At 40.9% G+C, this 26,607-nt stretch overlaps 1 protein-coding gene across 2 annotated transcripts in view; it reads left to right on the top strand.

Annotated features, from left to right (window-relative positions):
* The first annotated feature begins 969 nt into the window (after positions 1-969).
* The window catches only part of LOC148149404 (GTP cyclohydrolase 1-like), a 38,529-nt gene continuing 12,891 nt past the window's right edge, over positions 970-26,607 (top strand). Inside the window, exon 1 of one of the 2 annotated variants that reach the window (XM_087989869.1) lies at positions 970-1,645. In XM_087989869.1, coding sequence (XP_087845995.1) covers positions 1,309-1,645 — 337 coding nt within the window. In that variant the 5' untranslated portion in view covers positions 970-1,308. The remainder of the gene's footprint in view (positions 1,646-26,607) is intronic. The other variant, XM_087989868.1, reaches the window with a different exon arrangement.

The following is a 26,607-nucleotide window of genomic DNA, read 5'->3' as shown; positions in this document are numbered from 1 at the left end:
TTTATATGTTATGTTTGCCAGTCTGAAATGAAGTCAGAAAATTACAACTGAATTTATTTTTATTCATTCATTGCCCATCCCTAATTGTCCTGAGGGTTGATTAGAGTCAATCACTTTGTGGTGGGTCTTACCAGACCAGGTAAGGATAGCAGTTTCCTTCCCTAAATGACATTAGTGAACCAGATGGGTTTTTCCTGACAATTGGAAATGGTTTTAATGGCCATTATTAGATTGTTAGCCTCCAGATTTTTTTTCATTGAATTCAAATTCCACCAACTGCAGTGGCGGAATTTAAACCCAGGGCCCTAGACTTTCTTTACGTCCCGTGATGATACTTCACTGAATCTCCTGAACAGAAAGATGAGAATAAAACCATACAGTTTTATTATTGGCCAATGCATATGCTTTGGAGCACTGAAGTTTCCAAATATAAAAAGTAGGTCAAGCTTTCTTAAATATTTCTTTTTTTCACAGATCATTTGGTCATTTTTGTTATTTTAGTGACTGGAATCATTCCATTTTTAAATGCTGCAGCGATTGTAACAGAAAAGATTAGTGCTTTGATTCTGTCTGCAATGATTCTGTTATGGGTTTCCTTTTAGAGATCAGTTAACATTCTGCTAAGGACACTTTTATACCAATGTAACTTTTGCCTTTTTTAAAAATGTAAGAATCGGCCACTGCTGTCGATCACGCAAACTTTCTGCTGCGGAAAAGTGAAACAGATAGGTATTTACAGTAAACGACAGTGCTTACATAATTGCCTTTTAAGGCACGACCAGAAACGTTAACTAATTTCGCCCCACAGATGCTGCCAGGCCTGCCTACTGTGTTTGTTTCTCATTTCCTTCTTTCGGTTTTTACCAACGTACCAAGTTCTGGGAAAAACTTTAATTGTGAAATGGAGGGCGAAAATTCAGAAGTTAGCTAATAGTCTGATGACACACTAGCAGCTAGTCGTACGTAACATGGATGAGGCTGGGCTGACTGACACTGGATCACCTCTGCTGACTGTTCCCAGGTTCTTTCTGTCTGTCACTGTGACGGAGACTGAGACTGGGTTGTCTGTTCTGATCTGGACACTTGAAGCTGATCTCAGATAATTGTCAATGAATGTGAATGACGCACCTCTGCGTGGATTTCCCTACAGCCAATGATTGGGTGCCAGTCCAGCTCTCCCTGTATGGAAAGGAGCCGGAAACTGGGTTTGTGTTTGAATGACCAGCCACCTGTTCACACACAAACACACACTCTACTTTGTCTCTTCGCTTGCCCGTCTGCTGTTGCTCCAACTTCTGCTCCATACTCATGGATTACGGAAAACCCTTAGTTAAAGGGGGCAAGGCCGAGGGGCTGAGTGGCGGCACCACTTCGGTCAAGATGCCCATGCCTAGTGGGGCTGTTACCGGCGCCTGGGTGAATGGGCACTCGGAGTGGCAGCGAGGAGCGGCGGCTCAGTGGCAGGAGGAGCGGACCCGCAGCATCGAAGACAACCAGCTGAACCTGCCGAGTCTGGAAGCCGCCTATTCCTCGATCCTGAAGGGACTTGGCGAGGACCCAGAGCGACAGGGTCTCCTCAAGACGCCGTGGAGAGCCGCCACTGCCATGCAGTTCTTTACCAAGGGTTACCAGGAAAAGATTTCAGGTAAACCCAGCTGACATGGAAGACAGGGGCTCCTCTCCTTCCACCTTCTTAAAACTTTTAATTTTTTTATTCCTTTCCTTCCTCTTCCGCTCCGTGAGTGACAACTTCAAATGTTTCGGGAGTTTCCCGGTGGCTGTCTTAATAACAATGTTTGATTTTTGTTGGGGAAAAAAGACCTTTTCGTTTTGGGATGGTTTGGAATTGATATCTCTGCTGTTGAAAGATACATTCTTAATTTGTGGGAAATTTATTTTAGTTTCTCTACAACTGTGGGTTATTTCTCACTAGAAGCTTGATCGGCGGCGCCCCAATAAAATATCTCTCTCTACCATCATGTTAAAACAGATTTGTTAATTCTCTGTTCCCCTACTTGCACCATCGATTTCAGCCAAGAGGGTAAGGAAACATGGCTTTAACTAAAACATTAAAGACCCAGAATGTTATCAGTGTAGCCATGTTCAACGTTTGGGGGCAGAGGATGGGGGTGGGGGTGGGGGGGGGGGGGGGCAAAGAGGGATGTGTTCCTGCCTCCCTAAGGCTTCCCTGAAGTACCAGTGCATTCGTATTCTACAGTTCAATGCGTGTGCCCCTGATATTCAGAATCCACTGAACTAAGGGGCCATCAGTTTGATGCATGACTTTTAAAAACTCATTCTTTGAAATAATGCCAGTAATTGAGTGTCCCTAATAGCACACCTATTGTTGTCAAACCTTTTGAATTAAGTCATTGGCATTAAGCGTACGCAGTAGTAACCCTGTCCATTATTGAGGTTTGTTTCAGCTTGTAGTCCCCTGACCATTTGCTGAATCAAAGTGACAACGTGAAAACAAATCTGCAAAGACCTTTGTACTGAAAGTGGAAATCAATGAAGCTTTATGGAAAATGAGGCCATATACAGTAATTCTTCAGCAATTCTTGAGCACTGTTACACTTCTTTACAGAAATAACCAGACACAGTTCCTAGAACTTGGTCTTTTTGATAATATTTAAGAGTTTGAAGTTGCTGTTTGAAATAAAATACAATCTTTCCTATTTCAATTTCAATCAATTATGTAAAATACAGGTTATCATTCAGGTGGTCATTTATGCCATGTCCCCATGTAAGAGAGCTTGAATTCCATGCTTTCGCATCCATAATGATTCTAATTGCAAGCAAATTTTTAATTTTGCATTTGCCCAATGCGTTTATGCTTTTGTGCCTAGCATGACTCATCAAAACTAACCTTTTTGTTGGAATACATTAACTGCACCTGTATCTTCAATATCTCATTGATTTATTACTTGCACTGTATGCTGTTTTGGAAAATATAGGGGGTGATGGATTCTCAGAGGCACATAGCACAAACAGCCAAGTTTCTGGTATTGAGACTGGTTCTAATGCAACGAAAGATACGTCGGGTTCCAAGAGATCAATTATGTTAGGGGACTCTCTAGCCCGAGGTACAGACAGACGTTTCTGTGGCCAGCAGCGATAAAGCAGAATGGTGTGTTGTTTCCCTGGTGCCAGGATCAAGGATGTCTCAGAGAGGGTGCAGAATGTTCTCACGGGGGAGAGGGGCCAGCAAAAGGTCATTGTCCACATTGGAACCAACGACATTGGAAGGGAAAAGGTTGAGATTCTGAAGGGAGGTTACTTAGAGTTAGGCAGAAATGTAAAAAGGAGGTCCTGGAGAGTAGTAATATCTGGATTACTCCTGTTGCTACGAGCTAGTGAGGGTAGGAATAGGAGGATAGAGCAGATGAATACATGGCTGAGGAGCTGGTGTAAGGGAGAGGATTCACATTTTTGGATCATTGGAATCTCTTTTGGGGTAGAAGTGACCTCTACACGAAGGAAGGATTGCACCTAAATTGGAAGGGACTAATATACTGACAGGGAAATTTGCTAGAGCTGCTCGGGAGGATTTAAACTAGTGAGGTGGGGTGGGGGGAACCCAGGGAGATAGTGAGGAAAGACATCACTCTGAGACTGATACAGTTGAGAACAGAAGCGAGTCAAAGTCAGGGCAGGCAGGGACAAAGTAGGACTAATAAATTAAACTGCATTTATTTCAATGCAAGAGGCCTAACAGGGAAGGCAGATGAACTCAGGGCATTGTAAGGAACATGGGACTGGGATATCATAGCAATTACAGAAACATGGCTCAGGGATGGGCAGGACTACCAGCTTAATGTTCCAGGATACAAATACTACAAGAAGGATAGAAAGGGAGACAAGGGAGGAGGGGGAGTGGCATTTTTGACAAGGGATAGCATTACAGCTGTGCTGAGGAAAGATATTCCCAGAAATATATCCAGGGAAGTTATTAGGATGGAACTGAGAAATAAGAAAGGGATGATCACCTTATTAGGATTGTATTATAGACCCCCCAATAGTCAGAGGGAAATTGAGAAACAAACTTGTAAGAAGATCTCAGCTATCTGTAAGAATAATAGGGTAGTTATAGTAGGGGATTGTAACTTTCCAAACATAGACTGGGACTGCCATAATGTTAAGGGTTGAGATGGAGAGGAATTTGTTAAGTGTGTATAAGACAATTTTCTGATTCAGTATGTGGATGTACCTACTAGAGAAGGTGCAAAACTTGACCTACTGTTGGGAAATAAGGCAGGGCAGGTGACTGAGGTGTCAATGGGGGAGCACTTTGGGGTCAGTGACCATAATTCTATTAGTTTTAAAATAGTGATGGAAAAGGATAGACCAGATCTAGACCAGTTGCAGTTCTAAATTGGAAAAAGGCCAATTTTGATGGTATTAGGCAAGAACTTTCGAAAGCTGATTGGGGGCAGATGTTTGCAGGTAAAGGGACGGCTGGAAAATGGGAAGCCTTCAGAAATAAGATAATGAGAATCCAGAGAAATTATATTCCTGTCAGGATGAAAGGGAAGGCTGGTAGGTATAGGGAATGCTGGATGTCGAAATAAATGGAGGGTTTGGTTAAGAAAAAGAAGGAAGCATATGTAAGGTATAGACAGGATAGAACGAGTGAATCCTTAGAAGAGTATAAAGGAAATAGGAGTATACTTAAGAGGGAAATCAGGAGGGCAAAAAGGACATAGTCAACATGGCTTTGTACATGGGAAATCATGTCTCACAAACTTGAGTTTTTTGAGGAAGTAACAAAGAGAGGGCAGAGCCATAGATGTGATCTAAATGGACTTTAGTAAGGCGTTCGACAAGGTTCCCCATGGGAGACTGGTTAGCAAGGTTAGATCTCTCAGAATACAGGGAGAACTAGCTATTTGGATACAGAACTGGCTCAAAGGTAGAAGACACAGGGTGGTGGTGGAGGGTTGTTTTACAGACTGGAGGCCTGTGACCAGTGGAGTGCCACAAGGATCGGTGCTGGGCCCTCTACTTTTTGTCATTTACATAAATGATTTGGATGTGAGCATATGAGGTACAGTTTAGTAAGTTTGCAGATGATACCAAAATTGGAGGCGTAGTGGACAGCGAAGAGGGTTACCTCAGATTACAACAGGATCTGAACCAGATGGGCCAATGGGCTGAGAAGTGGCAGATGGAGTTTAATTCCAATAAATGAGAGGTGCTGCATCTTGAGAAAGCAAATCTTAGCGGGACTTATACACTTGATGGTAAGGTCCGAGGGAGTGTTGCTGAACAAAGAGACCTTGGAGTACAGGTTCATAGCTCCTTGAAAGTGGAGTCGCAGGTAGATAGAATAGTGAAGAAGGCGTTTGGTGTGCTTTCCTTTATTGGTCGGAGTGTGGAGTACAGGTGTTGGGAGGTCATGTTGTGGCTGTACAGGACATTGGTTAGGCCACCTTTGGAATATTGCATGCAATTCTGGTCTCCTTCCTGTCGGAAAGATGTTGAGAAACTTGAAAGGGTTCAGAAAAGATTTCCAAGGATGTTGCCAGGGTTGGAGGATTTGAGCTATAGGGTGAGGCCGGACTATTTTCCCTGGAGCGTCAGAGGCTGAGGGGTGACCTTATAGAGGTTTACAAAATTATGAGGGGCATAGATAGGGTAAATAGGCAAAGTCTTTTCCCTGGGATTGGGGAGTCCAGAACTAGACGGCATAGGTTTAGGGTGAGAGGGGAAAGAATGAAGAGACCCAAGGAGCAACCTTTTCACACACAGGGTGGTACGGGTATGGAATGAGCTGCCAGAGGATGTGGAGGAGGCTGGTACAATTGCAACATTTAAGAGGCATTTGGATGGGTATATGAATAGGAAGGGATATGGGCCGGGTGCTGACAAGTGGGACTAGATTGGGTTGGGATAGCTGGTCGGCCTGGATGGGTTGGACCAAAGGGTCTGTTTCCATGCTGTACATCTCCATGACTCTTGTGTTCCAGAAGAACTATAATTATAACTGCAGGATAGCTGAGTGGAAAGGTAGAGTAAAGTGGATTTCAGGAATTAAGCAGACGATGATCTATTTTTAGGAACATTCGTCCCTTGGCTTTTTAATAACTAAAGTTAAACTTGAATGTCATGTTTTATCCAGAGCTGGTTATTATATGTATTATATACTCTCTTTGCAATTTGTGAATCATATTGAGAATTAATAGTTAGCTGTGTAGTTCTGATCTTCGGATGCACTAATAAGTATGCAGGCCTTGTTTACTTTTGTCAAAGGTGTATGTGATGTGTCAAGTAGCAATTTTGGCTTATATTTTTGTTCTGGGATAGAACATGCCTCATGGCTGAAATACAACATTCTTGAGCCACTTCATTCAAAGACTAACCAAGGTAGTTTCCATATCCTTGTGGCTTCTTGGCCAAAGTTTTGTCCTTTTTGGATCTGTTTCAGTATTGCAAGTGTGGTGTGATGGTTTGTGTGATGTATGGAAACATCAGGCAGGCAATTTAGATTACAGGTATCAACTTCGAGTAGAAGTGCCATTATGTCTAGATTTTGGTCAGTGGGCTGTCCACTTTCCATCTCTCCTTTTACTGAGACCAAAACTCAGCCTTAAAATCATCGATGGAGTATCCACAAATCTCTAGAGTAGAGAATTCCAAAGACTTTTAACTGAGTGAAAGGATTTCTTCTTGCCTCAATGCTAAGTGATCAGTGCCTTATCCTGAGACTTTGATCCCATCTTCTAGATCCCCCAACTAGCAAGAAATAGCCTATGTCTGACCTGTCAGGTCCCTTCCGATTCTTATATGGTTCATCGAGCCCAGATTTTATTCTTCTAAATTCTAAAGAATATACATTCTATTTACTTGGTCCTCCACCATAGCAGAATTCTTTTACCCCAGGAATCAATCAAGTGGAACATCCCTGTACTGCCTCCATTCATATAATCTTGTTTAAGTATTCAGATCAAATTTGTACACTGTTTCAGGTATGGTTTTACCAAAGTCCTCTACAATTGCAGCAATGTGACATACTTGTCCTACAAACAATAAAAAGCAAACGATGCGTTGATTTTTAAGTGCTTGCTGTACTTGGATGCTGACTCCATGTTGTATGAATGCAACAGAGCCTCTGACTTTAATGTTGTACAACTTACGCACCTTTCTGAAGAAAAATTCTGCTCTCTTATTCCTAAAAGTAATAATATTCAATTCCTCCATCACTGATGCCCAGTGGTAACAATGTGTATCATCCATAAAATGCAATTCAGCAACTCACCAGACTCATTCAGCAGCACATTCAAGACCCCAACCTCAGACTTCGATAAGGAAAAGGACAGCAGATACATGGAAACACCACTACCTGCAAATTCCTTTCCAAGCAACTAACCAGCCTGACTTGTGACTATATTGTTGTTCAGCCATTGTTACTGTGTCAAAACACAGAAGTTCCTTTCGAAGAGCACTGTAGATATGAATACTCCCAAAAGAACAGCAGTACAGTGGTTCAAAGCAGACAGCTCATCACTTTCTTGAGGGCAATTTGAGATGGGCCATAATCTGTGAACAAATTTTAAGAGTTCTCAGTTACATCCTTTGTGCATAGCCTGTATCTCCAAGAAGCCATCTTATGTAGGTTTGAAAGAGTAAAAATCGGAGGGGAATGTGAATAGTGCATTATGAAGACATCATGGCAGCTTTCAGAATATTTTGCACAGGTATGCATGAAAGCATTCTGGATCATTTTCAATCAATAGATATTCATGGATTATCTGTGAGTACCTTCCCTGCCATGGCAAGAGGTACTCCCCCCTCACCTCCATCCAAGGCCCCAAAGGATCCTTCTACATGCAGCAGAGACTTTCCTGCACATCCAAACAACCTATCTACTGTGTCCGTTGCTCTCAATTTGGTCTCATCTACATTGGGGAGGATGTCACCTTGTTGAACGATTCAGAGAATATTTCCGGGACACATGCACCTAAAAACCCCACTGCCTTATGGCCGACCACTTTAAACCCCACCCCCTTCCCACATGCAAGTCCTGGGCCCCCTCCACCACCAAATCCAAGCCACCTGACAGATGAATGCCTCATCTTCGCATTGGGGCCCACCAACCACATGACGTCAGTGTCAATTTCACCAGTTTCCTCATTACCCCCCTCCCACCTTATCCCTGATCCAATTCTCCAACTTGGCACCACCTTCTTGAACAGTCCTACTTGTCCATCTTCCTTCCCATCTATCCACTCTACCCTCTATTCTGATCTATCACCATCACACCCCTCCCCCCCCAATCTTCATCTACCTATCACCTTCCAAACTACCTTCCCCCCCCCCCCCCCCCCCCCCCCGGCTCCCATTTATCTCTCAGGCCCCTTGCCCACCTCCCCCCACCGCTTTCCTGATGAAGGGCTTATGCCCAAAACGTCAACTCTCCTGCTCCTTGGATGCCTCCTGTCCTGCTGTGCTTTTCCAGCACCACACCTTTTGAGTATGAGTACCTTGGTCACTCATGTGCATCCTGACCTCTAGGATCTGTGACTAAGTAGTCAGTAAAGAATGACATCCTTCTCATTTTGTGCCTTCATCTGTCATCTTGATATGAAATCCTGAAGAGGTCAGCAGGTTCCTAGAAGGATTTGAAGACAAAAGAAATTCAGGGTTTATGGAGACCTTGATTATTGGCGGTGCATGTCCACTTGGCTAAGAATTCTTGTTTTAGTAGACTGCAGATTGTCAGTAATGATCTTTTTAACTTGGAAAAAGCCTGAGCTTTGTGAGGTAGCAGAAATCGCCTCCAAATGTTGACAATCCCTCCAAAGCGCTGAAACAGCATTAACGGAACCAGCCAACAATCAAAAAGCTTTGATGTGGACAAGGCACCTGTCCTGATTCAGTATTTCAAAGGCTTCCTTGCATTTGAGTCTTCAGTACCTGCTGTGCCCAGGCCTCTGACACTGGGGATTTGAGAGTTTACAGATCTGCTATTCCCAAGAGACTTTACTGTAGGTCTTTAAAAGAACATTGTTGAGATGTGTAAATGAAAGGGATTGTGTTGGTTTTCTAACAGTGGCCGTTTTTAACATTTCAACATATAAACACCCCAACCCAAATGTTTAGCTTAAAATCTGGTCTTCCAAATTTCATTTCCTGGGAGGGCATCTACTTGAGCCAAGGAGCTCATTATAGTGACTTAAATATCAGAAATAAATTTGAATGCAACATATGTACTTGCTAATATCTTCTACCATAAGAATATAATGCAAGCTTGCAATATATTTTCCATCTGGTATCTCCTGCAGCTCTTAGTTTGCTTGCGAAACATGCAATTGTATTTATGATTGTAAAACAAATGCAGTTACTTAATACCTTGCTATTCAGTTAAAGGTATGTGTCCATTGACACTGCCCTATATAACAGGTCTGTTATATAATTGTGCTCAAGCTCAAACTACATGTGCTCTTGAATTTACTTCTGTAACTTCATCTGCATCTATGAGTGACTAATTGTACCAGGTTTCAAAATAACTTGAATTCAAAAAGAGCAGAAAGGGGAAGCATTATGTTCATTTACTGGAAATGTTGACTCAAATTCTGGAAGCCGGATGGTTGTTTCTGCCAGATAGACTGGGGTTGCATGTTGACCGCTGTGCAATTTCTGACTCAGCTGACCGAGACAATTGCCCTGGATTTTGAAAATCTGATGGACTATTCTCCTGCGTCTCCAAAAGGCTCCAAAAATCTCCTTTTAAACTTTGAGAGTTCCAAGAATTCAGGCTCACTTAAACTTAATGGGTACCCAGGAAATGTTGGATTTGGAAACCTATTCAAATTCATCGGCATTATATTGAACCCTAACTCACCCATAGACCTCTGGGCTGCTGCTGAACATTTGCGAACTCTACAGGAGAGAGGTTAATGGCAAGATTCAATGAGGCAGGAACTACAATCAATGCTAAAAAGCATTTCAGACTGGTAAGAGATGCATTACAGAATAAAACAAATTTGGAACTCCATAGAGTTGAAGCACAAGTTGCACCGAAGCAGTTATAGATTTTATCAGGTGCTGGTATTTTGTACAGTGTCCCCAGGTCAGTGTTCAGCCAGAGAGTGGACAGACACTGGAGGCTCTCAAGTAAAGTTAAAAATTCCTGTGGGCAAGGGAAAACTTTGTTTTATTTATAAAAGGTTTTTTTTGCATCCTTTTGTTTAAAGATGGGGTCCAAAACTGTACACACTATTCCAGGTACATGACTTAAGAAGACTTCGCTATTTTCTAACTCTAACTCTAACTCTGTAATAATAAAGGCTAAAATTCTATTTGCCTTTTTAATTACTTACGGTTCAACCAATGTCCACAGATTCTGGACACATTTGAGAAAAGAAATTTCAGACTTTGAGGATGGTGAAAAAAATACAGCCTGTTTGGAAAGGACAGCCAACCTATTCATGAGGTTAAAGATGCTTCCGATATTACAATGGACCAATAAAGGCATAAGGAATTGTGAACTAGTCAGAGAAATTATGTACATAAGTGTAGAAATATTCACAATAGTTGGGGGTGGAGGTTAGAGAAACCATGGGAGGCACATGTTGTGTAAGGGTCAAAGGTTAATGCTGAGAAGTGTCTTAAGTACTATTCACCATGACAACATATAGAATTGTAGACGGAACAGTTTAGGATCAGAGGAGTAAGACCCACCATCTGGGTTATCATTCTCATATTCTTATGGGCACATAGTTTCATTCACACAATAAACTAAATCTGCTTTCCTTACTTGAGATAGGATGTACTGACACTGCAGGGGGTGCAGGGAAGGTTCACTAGGTTGATTCTGGAGTTGAGGGGGTTGGCTTATGAGGAGATTCGCTGGAATGCAGAAGAATGGGGGGGAGGCGGAAATCTTATAGAAACATATAAAGTTATGAAGGGATTAGATAAGATAGAACAAGAGGGCATAGCCTCAAGATTAGAGGGAGCAGATTTAGGACTGAATTGAGAAGGAACTTATTTACCCAGAGGATTGTGAATCTAAGGAATTCCCTGCCCAGTGAAGTAGTCGATGCTACTTCAGTAAATGCTTTTAAAGCTAAGGCAGATTTTTTTTGAACAATAAAGGAATTAAGGGACACGGTGAGAAGACGGGTAAGTGGAGCTGAGTCCATGAAAAGATTAGCCATGACTTTATTGAGTGGCGGAGCAGGCTCGAAGGGCCGGATGGCCTACTCCTGCTCCTAGCTCTTATGTTCTAAAATGAGAACCTCCTGTTATAGAATCAATTAGTTTTCCTTTACCATACAAGACCCAGTGCGTCCAGTAAATCCCTACCAGGAAGGATGATTTGCTGCTGCCATCCATTAGAGAGCTCATGCATTCTGTTGAGCAGTGGTAAGGATTGATCTTAGAGACCCCAATCTATCTAGTTCACTTTCAACCTTCCTAGTAGCTTCATGCTGCAATGATATTGGTGACCTAAGGAGATTTCTTTTACATTCATATTATACCGTAATGTTTGAATTTACCTGAAATTCTTTTAAAAACAGGGGTCAACTTAGGCACCAGGTATATGCAAAAACATCATTTTTGTGGCTGAACACACTGGGTCAGCTTGTACACTTTGATCTGTAGAAGCTACTGTGGAAAAGTATATCCAGTGCAAAAGTCAACTTCATGATGTTTGGCCTAAAGAATGTAATTTTTCCTTTTACCTCTTGTGAAAAGCCAGTCCTACCTTTTTAGGGATCAAAACACAAAATTCCAGAATATGAACATAATACTGGTGATGATCCAATCACCTTGTAAAGGTATATTTACTAATGAATATTAGTAAATAAATATTTAAAACTTCTGGGTTATTTAATCAAATAATTAGTGCTGAGATTATATCTGATGATTGATATGAAATTTTTAGGCTTTTCACTTGATTCCATTGTAAAGTTCTTATTGGCACATATCAAACAAGGGATCAGTTAAAGTGTGTCTGCTTTGACTCAAGGAGTGTCAGAAATAAGAGTGATGAATTTAGAACATGGATCAGTACTTGGGACTATGATGTTGTGGCCATAACGGAGATGTGGGTTTTACAGGGTCACTAAGAGAGGTTGTTGTTATGGGTCACTTCAACTTTCCCAATATTGACTGGGACCTCCTTAGTGCAGATGGTTTGGATGGAGCCGTTTTTGTCAGGTGTGTTCACAAGGGTTTCCTTACTCAGTAAGTAGACAGCGATGAGGGGAGAGGCCATTTTGGATTTGGTGCTCAGTAATAAGCCAGGACAGGTGTCAGATCTCGCGGTAGGAGAACACTTTGGTGACAGTGACCGCAACTGCCTCACATTTACCATAGCCTTGGAGAGGGAAAGGAGCAGTTACCAAGGGAAGATATTTAATTGGGGTGAAGGAAATCATGATGCTACCAGACAGGAGTTGGGAAGTACAGATTGAGAGCAATTGTTCCATAGAAAAGGGCACAACAGACATGTGGAGACTTTTAAGGAGCAGTTGTTGTAAGTGATGGACAATTTTGTTCCTCTAAGACAGGCATGAAGGGGCAAGATTAAGGAACCTTGGATAACGAGAACAGGGGAGCTTCTCTTCAAAAGGAAGAAGGCAGCTTACATAAGGTGGAGGAAGCAAGGATCTAGCACCGCTTTAGAGGATTACAGGCTTGCTAGAAAGGAGCACAAATGGACTGAAGAGAGCCAGGAGGGGCACGCAAAAGGCTTGGCAGGAAGGATTAGGGAGAACCCAACGGCATTTTACTCATATGTGAGGAATAAGAGAATGATCAGGAGAAGGTAGGAGAAGGTAGCGTAGGGAACTTATGCATGGAGTCTGAGCAGATGGGGAAGCCCTAAATGAGTTTTTTGTTTTGGTTTTCACTAAGGAAAGGGACTTTGTTGTGAATGAGAACTTTGATGAGCAGGGAAACAGGCTTGATCAGATCAAGATTGATGAAGTTATGTGCTGGAAATTTTGGCAAACATAAAGATTGATAAGTCCCCAGGGCCAGACCAGATTTATCATAGGTTGCTCTGGGAAGTGAGAAAGGAGGTTGCTAAGCCGCCGGCAAAGATCTTTGCCGCCTCACTCTCCATAGGAGTCATACCGGAGGATTGGAGGGAGGCGAATGTTGTTCCTCTTTTCAAAAAGGGTAATAGGGAAATCCCTGGCAATTACAGAACAGTCAGTCTTAACTCTGTGGTCAGCAAGGTTTTGGAAAGAATTCTGGGGGATAGGATTTATGACTATTTGGAAAAGCATAAGGTTATTAAAGGCAGTCAGCATGGCTTTGTGAGGGGCAGGTCATGCCTCACAAATCCTATTGAGTTCTTTGAGGAGGTGACGAGACAGATCAACGATAGTCGAAGAGTGGGTGTGGTATATATGGACTTCAGCAAGGCATTTGATAAGGTTCCCCATGGTAGGCTCATTCATAAAGTCAGGAGGTATGGGATACAGGGATATTTGGCTGTCTGGATTCAGAATTGGTTGGCTGACAGAAGGCAGAGAGTGGTTGTAGATGAAAAGTATTCTGTCTGGAGGTCAGTGGTGAGTGGTGTCCCGCAGGGCTCTGTTCTTCTGCCTCTGCTTTTTGTAGTTTTTATAAATGACTTGGATGAGGAGGTTAAGGGGTGGGTTTGTAAATTTGCCGATGACACAAAGGTTGGAGGTGCCGTTGATAGGATTGAGGGCTACTGCAGGATGCAGACCCTGGGCTGAGAAATGGCAGATGGAGTTCAACCTGGATAAATGCGAAGTGATGCATTTTGGAAGGTTGAACTTGAATGCTGACTATAGGATTCTTGGCAGTGTGGAGGAACAGTGGGATCTTGGTGTTCAAGTGCATAGATCCCTCAAAGTTGCCACCCAAGTGGATAGGGTTGTTAAGAAAGCGCATGGTGTTTTGGTTTTCATTAACATGGGGCTTAAGAGCCGCAAGGTTTTGCTGCAGCACTACAACCCCCGGTGAGACCATATTTGGAATATTGTGTCCAGTTCTGGTTGCCCTATTATAGGAAAGATACAGAGGCTTTGGAGAGGTTGCAAAGAAGGTTTACCAGAATGCTGCCTGGACTGGAGGGCTTGTCTTACTAAGAGAAGTTGACTAAGTTTGGACCTTTCTCTCTGGAGAGAAGGAGGAAGAGAGGTGACCTGATCGAGGTATACAAGGTAATGAGAGGTATGGATAGAGTCAGTAGCCAGAGACTTTTCCCCAGGGCAGGACTGACTGGCACGAGGGGTCATAGTTTTAAGATATTAGGAGGAAGGTATAGAGGAGACGTCAGATGTAGGTTCTTTACGCAGAGTGTTGTGAATGCATGGAATGCATTGCCAGTGGTGGTGGTGGAAACAGAGTCATTAGGGACATTTAAATGACTGCTGGATATGCACATCAACAGCAGTGAATTGAGAGGAGCATAGGTTAGGTAACTTTATTTTAGATTAGGAATAATCCTCGGCACAACATCGTGGGCCGAAGGCCCTGTTCTGTGCTGTACTTTTCTGTGTTCTATGCATATTAATCCTCTTGACCATTACTCTCTGCACATCGGTATTATTTTGGCTTTTATGTCTCAGAGAAATATAAACTGAAGAGCACCAGCATGGATTTGTAAAGGGCAAGTCATGTTTAATAAATCTAATTGATGCTTTTAAATTGAGGTATCTAATGTGTTAGAAAAAAGATTGTGTTTGAACACTGGCTATGTAAACTTCCAGAAGGGATTTGATGAGATTCTACAAAGGAGACTGTTAGCTAACATGTAATTAGGAACAATTCATGACAAGGATAGGGAATTAGCAAGGGAATATGCCTCGAAATCAAATTATCAAGATGCGACCAGTGGTATTCCCCATGGTCTGTGCTAAAGAACTAAAAGCTGATTTTAAAAACAAAAATAATTCAACAAGTTGAAACGCTAGAAAGAGAGAAACTATTTGTTCTCTTCGAGTCCAGAACACGGTTATACAAGTATGACCTATGATTCAAGCTAAGTCATCCAAGTTATAACAGAGGACTGTACTTCACACAAGCCTTTGTGGAACTCAAATTCTTTTCCCAAAAAGCTGTTGAAACCTGGATAAATAGTCATCAGAACTATTTCATAGATATTGTTTGACAAAGTTTTTTTTAATAAGTTATGAAATTAAGGGAGCTAGATGGGAGTTAAAAAAGATTGGAAGCTCAGTACCCTTCTCCTGTTCCTATGGGAGTGAGTGGAAACACGAACACTATCAATGCACACACTATCTCTTGCTCCTTTGCTCTCCTGTTTTCTGTTATCTTCTTTTCACACACTCACCTTCTCACATTTTTTTAAAAAAAGCATGAAATTTCTTGTTCTGTCTTTGCCATGCGCTTAAATAAGCTTCCTCATCCACTTTCTGGTTCTCAGTGTCTTTTTCTTGTATGACCATACGAAATAAGATTGGATCATTCGACCTTTTAAGCCTGCTCCGCTATTCAAGAAGATCACGGCTAATATGTTTGTGTTTAAAATTCCACCTTCTCTTCTATTTCCAATAGCCTTCGATTCCCTTGCCTAACAAGAATCTGTTGACCTCTGCTTTAAAAGTATGCAGTGACCCTGTCTCCACCATCCTCTGAGGCAGAGAGTTTCAAGTTAAACAACCATCTGAGAATAAATTTCTCCTCGGCTCAGCTCTAAAAGGGCAACCCCTGGTTTTATTGCAGTGCCCCCTACTTCTGGCCTGATCAACAACACTGTTACAAATGCTATAGTTATGGGGCCAGTTGCATGACGGTGAGTTTATGAATCTTATTATACCACAGTTTAGGCTGTGCAACATTGGAGCAGTGCTGCCCAGTTAGAATGCCAATCATTTCAAAATCTACCTTGTCATCGCTATCTCGGATCTGAAACACTTCAATCAAGTCACCTCTCAGACTTCTAAACTGCAGTGGAAACAAGCTCAGCTTGTCCAACCTTACTTCATTAGACAAGCCATTTATTCCAGGGATCAATCTGGTAAACATTCTCTGAACAGCCTCCAATGCACTCTTATGTGCAGTTCTTTTTTTGTTCATATGTCTGTTTCTCACTTTGGCATTTCCACTCAACACAAACCCATTCTCTGCAGACGTGGACTTCCTGTATTCTCAATTTTCCTGCACTGCACACTATTTACATTATACAATGATTATATTAAGTTAATTAATTGTAGTTATGAAAAGCATGACATAAATGCTCTGATTTATTTGCATATAAGAATATATCCTCCTTGCATGATCCACAACCTCTGCTTTTTTTCCTGTGGCAGTTCTACAAATATTGGCTGACCTTTGCTCACATTTCCAAATGAAAATCGATTAGCAATCACTCACTGACCTCTCTCAAAATATAACTCAGCACCTGCTTGCAATCCTTTTTGTGTTTGCAACTGGTGTTTATCCACTGAAGAGTTTAAACAACTGAGGCTCCTGTGGTACCTCAGCAGATTTGTTTTCTTCCATTTTACCATGAGGGAGGCACAGTACATCTTAAGAAATATTTGAACATCTCGCAACTGGAGAGATTTTAATGTAGAAGATTGTGTTTTAGAGTAATACCTTTTTTAGAGTGCAAGAAAATGTGTACTGTTTTATCACCAAGTTGTACTCAATGACGTGTTTTGTTTAATATCTTTCATGTAGTTTTCCCTCATTTCACAATACTGTTGATAAGCTACTCTTATTGCTTTGTTATATTAGGTTTTTCTATCATCTGGGTGTACACTGAGATGTTTGCAGCAAACCAGACAGTTGCCATATCAACATATTGTCTTTTGTGATGCAGTTCCTGAAAACAGACTGTAAAGTCAAATATAATCTCAATTTCTTGAAAGATGCGATGTCACCATGTTTGCTGTTTCATATCTATTGCTGAATGAAATTCTGTTCATGAAAAGGATATGTTGCAGAAATTGTCACATTATAAATTTCCTAATAGCTTTGAAATTATGTTACTGGCCATTACCAAAGCTGATATTCTATAGTGATAAATGAGTCTTTTTGTTATTAGCTGCAAGAAAGATGCAAAAATGAATCTGTAGTTTATACCCTTTAAAGAAAGTAAAAATATGAATAATCTGTTTGGTCATCTAACCATTAATTGAAAGTATTATAAGTATATTCCTATTAGTTATTTGATCGTGTAGTACTTGAGTATTGCTGAAAGAAGACTAGTTAATAATCAGTAATCTCTTCTCATTCAGCATTACACTTTATTTTCCTTTTACCATGGTATTTATTCTGAATTATCCTGATGAGTACAAAATGAAAAGCTGTCCATTTTCAGCAAACCTAATTTTTCAGTTACACAATTAGGTTTACAAAGAATCAAACATGCTTTATACTTATTTGTGCCACTGAAGTGGCGTTGGAGGGAGAATAATGTTTTGTTAGGTTGTTTTTGCTATTGTATCTAAAATCTTATAGACATATTGCAAGAAGAAATTGGTGTACAGGTTATGGCCCATGAAAGAATTAATTAGTTTGTTTTTGGCAAAGATCTGTCTGCTAGAACTTGAAGGATCAGTCAACATTAGGAAATTAGGAAAAGCTGGCTTTTTGAAAAAAAAATGTTGTGCATTGTTTAATTTTAAAATGTTGTGGATTGCCTCAGACTCAGCTGCTGTAGTGGAATTTGTCCTAGCAATGAAATTGTGAACAGAGTTTTCAGATCAGGTTATTGGACGTGGATGTGAAAAAGAAATAAGAAACCCATATTCCACACATTTCAGGACTTCATGCTCCTCAGTAATAATGTTGATCAGGTTTACCCAGTCTTTTGTGAATCAAAGTCCCCTATTATGACTTGTTAATCTTGTTTAGCATGTATTTCTTGCTTAATTTTAAGTAGTTCTTTATTTTTAGGATATACATTTTCCCCAATCTTCAATTATTTATTGACCCTCCATGACGATGCTTTCTCAATAAACAATGAACCTGAGTTTTTCCTATCATGTCACGCTTGATTTTTATTTTCAATTCAGCCAATTGCCATATAAAGGTGAAGACCCTGAGCCTTGTCCTCTTTAGTTATGTATTGCTGTGTTGAGTGCTCCCCATGTTCTTTTTCTCCCTACTCCACCTTAAACATTCACATCCTCCACCAGTGCTCTGTGTAACTTTTCGCAGGCCTCCACGTTTCATGCAAGGCAGTAGGTTCTGGAGTTGGAAACTACATATCAACACATTGACCAATGTGTATTGAGCTTCCTAGCAGCTGTGCAGTCTTGCAGCCTAGAGGGGACATTGTCACACAGTTACAGTGGCTGGAATGTATAACTTTTTCGAGATTCACTGCAGCAACTTTTCAAGTCACCCTCAAGAATCCCTACAAAACCCACAATCCCTACCGTCCAAAGGAAAGCAAAGGCAGCTTTCGCATGGGAAATTCACCACCTGCAATTTCCCCTTCAACCACACCATTGTGACTTGGAAATGTATTGCTGTTCTTCATTGTCACTGGTTTAAAATCCTGGAATTCCCTTCCTAATAACACTGGTGTACCTACACTACATAGACTGTAGATAGTTCAGGGGCTCACCACTACATCAACAAAATGATGACTTAGCTAGCAACATCCAGGTCTCATAGAAGAATAAATTTTAAAAATTACCACACAGCTTTACAATTAAATTTGAAGTAGCTGGAAGTCAGAACATGTGAATATTTCTCATACACTTTTCAGTAAGCACAATTCAGCTATGCACTGACACTAAAATATTTTAAAACATTGCGCTTAGAGCAATGTGCATTCTTTTTTTCAAATGCAACCTACATAGCCTGCAAATCTAGTGTAGGCGTTTTGTTTGAAGTTAACAACAAAGAGATGTGCACCTTGAATTCTAATGATTACAGCCATAGATCATGGATTACAGACAGGAAATTAACATCCTACTCGCTTTGATAGCATGAGCAACAAATGATGGTGTATTTGTTATTGCAAAAATGGAAGGGAAGAATAATAATTGCAATATTATTTTGGTGAAAAGGCATTCAAATGTATTAAACATGAATAATCCAAAATATTGATAATTGGCAGATCTGATAATTGAATATTACAAAATGTGTTCATTTAGTTCAAACCTGCATAAAAGGAGAAAGATCCAGCTCTTGTTCAGGATTTTGGTCTTTCTCAAAATACTTAGGGGAACAGGAAGCTTTGCTAAAGCTCTCTTTTAGTGTAACACAAGAATGTCAAATAAATTTAAAAAGATAGGAGAAGGCCGATCAACTCCTCAAGTCCATTCTACGCGATCATGGCTGATTTGTCCCACACCTCAACTCCCCTGTGATGTCAGCTCAGCATAACCATCAATTCCTGATATTTCAAAATTCTATGGATCTTATGAAGAGTCATACTGGACTTGAAACGTGAACTCTGTTTCCCTCTCCATAGATGCTGCCAGATCTGTTGACTTTCTCCAGTATTTTCTGTCATTATTTCACAATTTTACCTCCTCTGTGAATATTATCACTGCCCTAGCTTCCACATCTCTTTGATGTTGAGAATTCTAGACAATTGCTACCCTGTGGGAGAAGAAACTCCTTTGCATCTCACTTGTCGCCTTCCTTTGCCATTCCATTTATGCACTGCCCTGTATATAAAAAAGTTGACTCTTTTAAATCTTTCCCCTCTCGCCTTAAATCTGTACCCTCTAGGTTTGGACTCCCTTACCCTGGGGAAAAGACCTTGGCTATTCAGCTTAAGTATGCCCCTCATGATTTTACAAACCCTTATAACCTCAGCCTCCTATATTCCAAGGGGAAAAAAGTTCCAATCTATCCAGCCTCTCCTTATTAATTCAAACCTTCCAGTTTCAGTAACATTTTATAAATTTCTTTTCACCCTTTCCAGTTTAATGACACCCTTCCTATAGCAGGGCAACCAGAAGTGTGCGCAGTGCTCCAAATGTGGCCTTACTAATGTTTTGTACAGCTGTAGCATGATGTCCCAGCTCCTGTACTCAGTGCTCTGACTGATGAAAGCAAGCATGCCAAAGGCTTCTTCACCACCCTGTGTACCTGTGACACCACTTTCAAAGAACTGTGTACCTGCACTCCCAGATATCTTTGTTCGACAATCCTCCCCAGGGCCCTACCATTAACTGTGCAAGTCCTGCCCCAGTTTGTCTAACTGAAATGCAACATCTCACATTTATCCAAATTAAAATCCATCTGCCATTCCTTGGCCCATTAGATATTCCAGGTTTGGATGCACAAGCACCTTCTACAAGCAGAGATTTTCTGAAAAGGAAAGGTTAAGAAAGTTGGGCTTACACTCTTTGGAATTTAGAAGAATGAGAGAAGACCTTACTGAAATATATAAAATTTTTAGGGACTTCACAGGAGATGTGTAGAGAGGTTGTTTTCACTTGGAGAGTCGAGGCCAGAGGTTAAGTTCTCTGATTAAGAGGTCTCCAATTTAAAGCAGATTAGGTTTTCTTTTCTCCTGAGGGTAGTGAATCTGTGGAATTCTTTACCATAAAAGGCTGTCATGGCTACACTATTAAATATATTCAAGGCTAAGATAGACAGATTTCTAGTCATTAAGGGAATCCAGGGTTATGGATATAAGCAGAAGGGTGGAGTTCAGGTCAGTAAGATCACATTGAATGGTGGGGCAGAGTTGATGGGTTGAATGACCTTTTGGACCCAAATTGTTTAGAATCTATTTCAACTCTTGATCTACAAGGTGAACAATTGAAGAGTGGAACCGCTACTGCATTGAAGCCTTAAAGCTACTTGGGGCCAGAATCATTTATTTTGTTTCTGTTTAAAGTAAATGCCAACCAATTATTGTACAGAAGCTAAAGTAGTGAAATTTTCTGGTGTAATAATTGCTGTGTCACTAGCATCCAACAATGAATAGGTTTATTCATAAAACTGTCTTTGGTGCCAGAATAAGAAAAAAACACACCCTGATTCTTAGTCATTCAGAAGGATATACATTTAAAGAGGAAATTCATTTTCTGTAATGGGCCAATTTTCATTTGCAATGACATCAAGCCATGTATTAATACTCAGCTTTTTCTGTTAGCAACAAAGGAGTACTTTACATAAATTGGCTACATTTTTTAAAAAAAGATAAAATGGCAAAAAGTAGACTTCATTTCAAAGAAGTAATAACATGTTCCACTGTATTAACAGACCATGCTAATCAGTAGAAACATCAGATCTCTATCAATCAACTGACTGACTTTTTGGTGAGCCCAGCTCTGAATGAAACAATATTCAATATCTATTCAACGTCCCAAAAGAACATAAAACACTGTATTGGATCATTCAATCAATTTTCAATACCACATTCGAGAAGATTTTGAAATATTCACAATTTTGTATGTCTAAACATCTCAGGTCCAACAGACTTTATTTAGACCAAATTAAAACTGAAAGAACAGCAGATCTGTAAATCGGAAACAAAAATGGTTCTGAGGAAGGGTCATATGACCTGAAACGTTAACTCTGATTTTCTCTCCGCCAAACTGGCATACTTGTTGAACGTTTCCAGCAATTTCTGTATTTATTTAAGTCAGTTTCAAAATAGTAGTTGAGAAATTGTCAACTTATTGACCTTCATTGTGGGAGAAAGACCACAGAACAGAACTGAAACTAGATTAAAGCTTCATTTGGTAGCAGAAGCATGGGGCTGACAAATATTGCCTGTAATGGGAGCACCAAAAAAGTGGTAGTTTTATTCTCCTAGTTTCTTTTCAATCAGAAATGTTGAACATGAGTGAAAAATATTGACCATTTCATTGTGCCAACCAAACATAAAGGAGAAGCTGATAAAATATGTAATTTACACCACCCACTTAAATGTTTGAATTTTAAGATTTTAAAAATGGCCTAAAATCTGATGCTTCAACCAGTGCTGACCATTCTTTGCCATTCAGTATTTGAACTTAGATTAATTGTACACACTGACATTTTATTACTTTACTCAAATTTGTATAGTTTTTAGGTATGTTCAAACTTCATATTATTAAACATCTGTCTAGTTCTTGTCACATGAAAGAAAAGTTCCAAGGCATTTCCTAGTCCAGAAAAATAAGATAAATCGTGAAGCTCTGGGTCAGTTAACAAATGTTAGGCCAATAGAAGTAAGTTACAATTCATTATCGAGCTGTAATGGCGGAGCATTCAAACAAGAGGTATTATGTTTGACAAATTATTCAGGTGTTCGAAAGTTCTTTGAAGATGTGAAAATCAAGGTGGTTAAAGAGGAATCAGTATTTGGATTTCCATAGGCTTTGAATAAGTTGCCACATAATAGGTATGATATTGGGATGTTGGAGGTAATAGCATTGATAGAGAATTTACTAACAAAGAGAAAATGAATCTGGACAAACAATCATTTTTAATTTGGCAAATTGTAACCAGCAGTAATAACTGTAACTGGCCAAGGGTCAGTGCTTCAATTATTTGCAATGTATATTAATTACTGGGATAAATTAATTGTACTGCTATCAAAATTGCTGGCAAGAAAACATTTCTTTGGGAAAGCAAGCTCTGAGAGAATACAAAAAGTCTGCAAAGAGAAGTTGATAAAGTAAATGGGCAAAAAAAATCCTAAGTGGAGTATAAAGTGTGAAAACGCTAGGTTCTCCATTGGTCATGGAATCAGAGTCCTAGAGGTGTACAGCATGGAAACAAGACCCTTCAGTTCAACCCGTCCACGCCGACCAGATATCCCAACCCAATCTAGTCCCACCTGCCAGCACCCGGCCCATATCCCTCCAAGCCCTTCCTATTAATATACCCATCCAATGCCTCTTAAATGTTGCAATTGTACCAGCCTCCACCACATCCCCTGGCAGCTCATTCCATACACGTACCACCCTCTGCGAGAAAAAGTTGCCCCTTAGGTCTCTTTTATATCTTTCCCCTCTCACCCTAAACCTATGCCCTCTAGTTCTCCCCAACTCCAGGGAAAAGACTTTGTCTATTTATCCTATCCATGCCCCTCAATTTTGTAAACCTCTATAAGGTCACCCCTCAGCCTCCGACACTCCAGGGAAAACAGCCCCAGCCTGTTCAACCTCTCCCTATAGCTCAAACCCTTCAATCCTGGCAACATCCTTGTAAATCTTTTCTGAACCCTTTCAAGTTTCACAACATCTTTCTGATAGGAAGGAGACCAGAATTGCATGCAATATTCCAACAGTGGCCTAACCAATGTCCTGTATAGCTGCAACATGACCTCCTGTACTCAATACTCTGACCAATAAACAAAAACATACCAAACGCCTTCTTCACTATCCTATCTACCTGCAACTCCACTTTCAAGGAGCTATGAACCTGTACTCCAAGGTCTCTTTGTTCAGCAACACTCCCCAGGACCTTACCATTAAGGTGTATAAGTCCTGCTAAGATTTGCTTTCCCAAAATGCAGCACCTCGCATTTATCTGAATTAAACTCCATCTGTCACTTCTCAGCCCATTGGCTCATCTGGTCCAGATCCTGTTGTAATCTGAGGTAACCCTCTTCGCTGTCTACTACACTTCCAATTTTGGTGTCATCTGCAAACTTACTAACTGTACCTCTTATGCTCGCATCCAAATCATTTATGTAAGTGACAAACATTAGAGGGCCAAGCACCGATCGTTGTGGCTCTCCACTGGTCACAGGCCTCCAGTCTGAAAAACAACCCTCCACCACCATTCTCTGTCTTCTACCTTTGAGCCAGTTCTGTATCCAAATGGCTAGTTCTCCCTGTATTCCATGAGATCTAACCTTGCTAATCAGTCTCCCATGGGGAACCTTGTCGAACGCCTTACTGATGTCCATATAGATCACATCTACTGCTCTGCCCTCAATCTTCTTTGTTACTTCTTCAAAAAATTCAATGATTTCCCGCGCACAAAGCCATGTTGACTATCCCGAATCAATCTTTGCCTTTCCAAATACATGTACATCCTGTCCCTCAGAATTCCCACCACCGAGGTCAGGCTCACCGGTCTATAGTACCCTGGCTTGTCTTTACCGCCCTTCTTAAACAGTGGCACCATGTTTGCCAACCTCCAGTCTTCCGGCACCTCACCTGTGACTATCGATAATACAAATATCTCAGCAAGAGGCCCAGCAATCACTTCTCTGGCTTCCCACAGAGGTCTTGAGTACACCTGATAAGGTCCTGGGGATTTATCCACCTTTAACCCATTTCAAGACATCCAGCATTTCCTCCTCTGTAATCTGGACATTTTCCAAAATGTCACCATCTATTTCCCTACAGTCTATATCTTCCATATCCTTTTCCACAGTAAATACTGATGCAAAATATTCATTTAGTATCTCCCCCATTTTCTGTGGCTCCACACAAAGGTCGCCTTGCTGATGTTTGAGGGGCCCTATTCTCTCCCTATTTACCCTTTTGTCCTTAATATATTTGTAAAAACCCTTTGGATTCTCCTTAATTCTATTTGCCAAAGCTATCTCATGTCCCCGTTTTGCCCTCCTGATTTCCCTCTTAAGTATACTCCTACTTTCTTTATACTCTAAGGATTCACTCGATTTATCCTGTCTATACCTGACATATGCTTCCTTCTTTTTCTTAACCAAACCCTCAATATCTTTAGTCATCCAGCATTCCCTACACCTACCAGCCTTCCCTTTCACCCTGACAGGAATATACTTTCTCTGGATTCTTGTTATCTCATTTCTGAAGGCTTCCCATTTTACAGCCATCCCTTTACCTGCGAACATCTGCCTCCAATCAGCTTTCGAAAGTTCTTGCCTAATACCGTCAAAATTGGCCTTTCTCCAATTTAGAACTTCAACTTTTAGATCTGGTCTATCCTTTTCCATCACTATTTTAAAACGAATAGAATTTTGGCCCCAAAGTGCTCCCCCACTGACACCTCAGTCACCTGCCCTGCCCTATTTCCCAAGAGTAGGTCAAGTTTTGCACCTTCTCTAGTAGGTACAACCACATATTGAATCAGGAAATTGTCTTATACACACTTAACAAATTCCTCTCCATCTAAACCATTAATACTATTGCAGTCCCAGTCGATGTTTGGAAAGTTAAAATCCCCTACCATAACTACCCTATTATTCTTACAGATAGCTGAGATCTCCTTACAAGTTTGTTTCTCAATTTCTCTGATGACTATTGGGGGGTCTATAATACAATCCCAATAAGGTGATCATCCTTTTTCTTATTTTTCAGTTCCACCCAAATAACTTCCCTGGATGTATTTCCGGGAATATCCTCCCTCAGCACAGCTGTAATGCCATCCCTTATCAAAAATGCCACTCCCCCTCCTCTCTTGCCTCTCTTTCTATCCTTCCTATAGCATTTGTATTCTGGAACATTAAGCTGCCAGTCCTGCCCATCCCTGAGCCACGTTTCCGTAATTGCTATGGTATCCCAGTCCATGTTCCTAACCATGCCCTTCCCTGTTAGGCCCCTTGCATTGAAATCTGGATGCATAGAAAAGCAGAATTTTATTTGAATGAAGTGTTGCTACAGAATACTCTGGCACAGAGAGGTCTGCACATGAAACATAAAAATTAAGCATGCAGTTACAGATCTAGGTTTAATGACTCGGTTTAATATTCAAGGTTGGGCTGACAACTGACAAGTAGCATCTTGCCACATAACTGCTCAACAATGACTATCTCCAGCAAGCAAGAATCTGACCATCACCTTTTGACAATCAATTGCATTACTATTGTTGAATTTGACAGTATCAAAATCCTGTGGGGTTACCATAAATCAAAAACTGAATTTGGCAAACTACATGAACACTGTCAAACCAAGAGCAGGTCAAGGTGAGGAATTTTGAGGTGACTGACTCCCCTCCTGACTTGTTAAAGCCTGCCCACTATTTAAATGGCATATCTCAGGAGTGCAATGGAATACTCCACACTTGTCTGGATGAGTACAGCTCCAACAACATGCAAGAAGCTTGACACGATCCATAACAAAGCAGCCCGACTGATTGACACCACATCCACATCTAGTTCCTCTACCATCTGATGCTCAGGTATAGACACTGCTGCTATTCCACAAGATGTACTGCAGGAATTCACCAAGTCTCCTTGGATAGTATGTTCCAAACCCATGCCCACAACTATCTAGAAGAACAAGGATGCAGATACACGGGAACACCCCCACCTGTAAGTTTCTACCCCCCCCAACAAGTCACTCACCATCCTGACTTGGAAATATATCACTGTCCCTTCAGTGGCACTGGGTCAAAATCCTGGAACTCTCTCCTTAACAGCATTGTGGGTCTACCTACATAAAGTGGTTAAAGAAGTCAGTTCAGCACCACCTTCTTGAGGGCAATTGGGAATGGACAGCAAATGCTGACTATAGCCCATATTTCCTGAATTAAATTTTTAAGCAAGTTAATTCAGAAGGTCATTGGAACATCAGCTTGCATTGTAAGTGAGATAAAATATAACAGCAGGGAACTCTTGCTGCAACTCTGAGGCATTGGTAAAACCAAACCTGGGATACAGTGTACATAGATTCATAGAATCCCTACGGTGTGGAAACAGGCCCTTCAGCCCAACAAGTCCACACCAACCCTTTGAAGAATGACCCATGCAGACCCGTTCCCTTACCTACATTGACCCCTGACTAATGCACCTAACCTAAACAT

The sequence above is a fragment of the Chiloscyllium plagiosum genome, unplaced genomic scaffold (assembly GCF_037043375.1).
Source record: "Chiloscyllium plagiosum isolate Xiang-an unplaced genomic scaffold, Cpla_swu_hap1 HiC_scaffold_8, whole genome shotgun sequence".
Taxonomy (NCBI): domain Eukaryota; kingdom Metazoa; phylum Chordata; class Chondrichthyes; order Orectolobiformes; family Hemiscylliidae; genus Chiloscyllium; species Chiloscyllium plagiosum.
The sequence above is the reverse complement of the archived record's forward strand: the minus strand, read 5'-3'. Positions and strand labels throughout refer to the sequence as shown.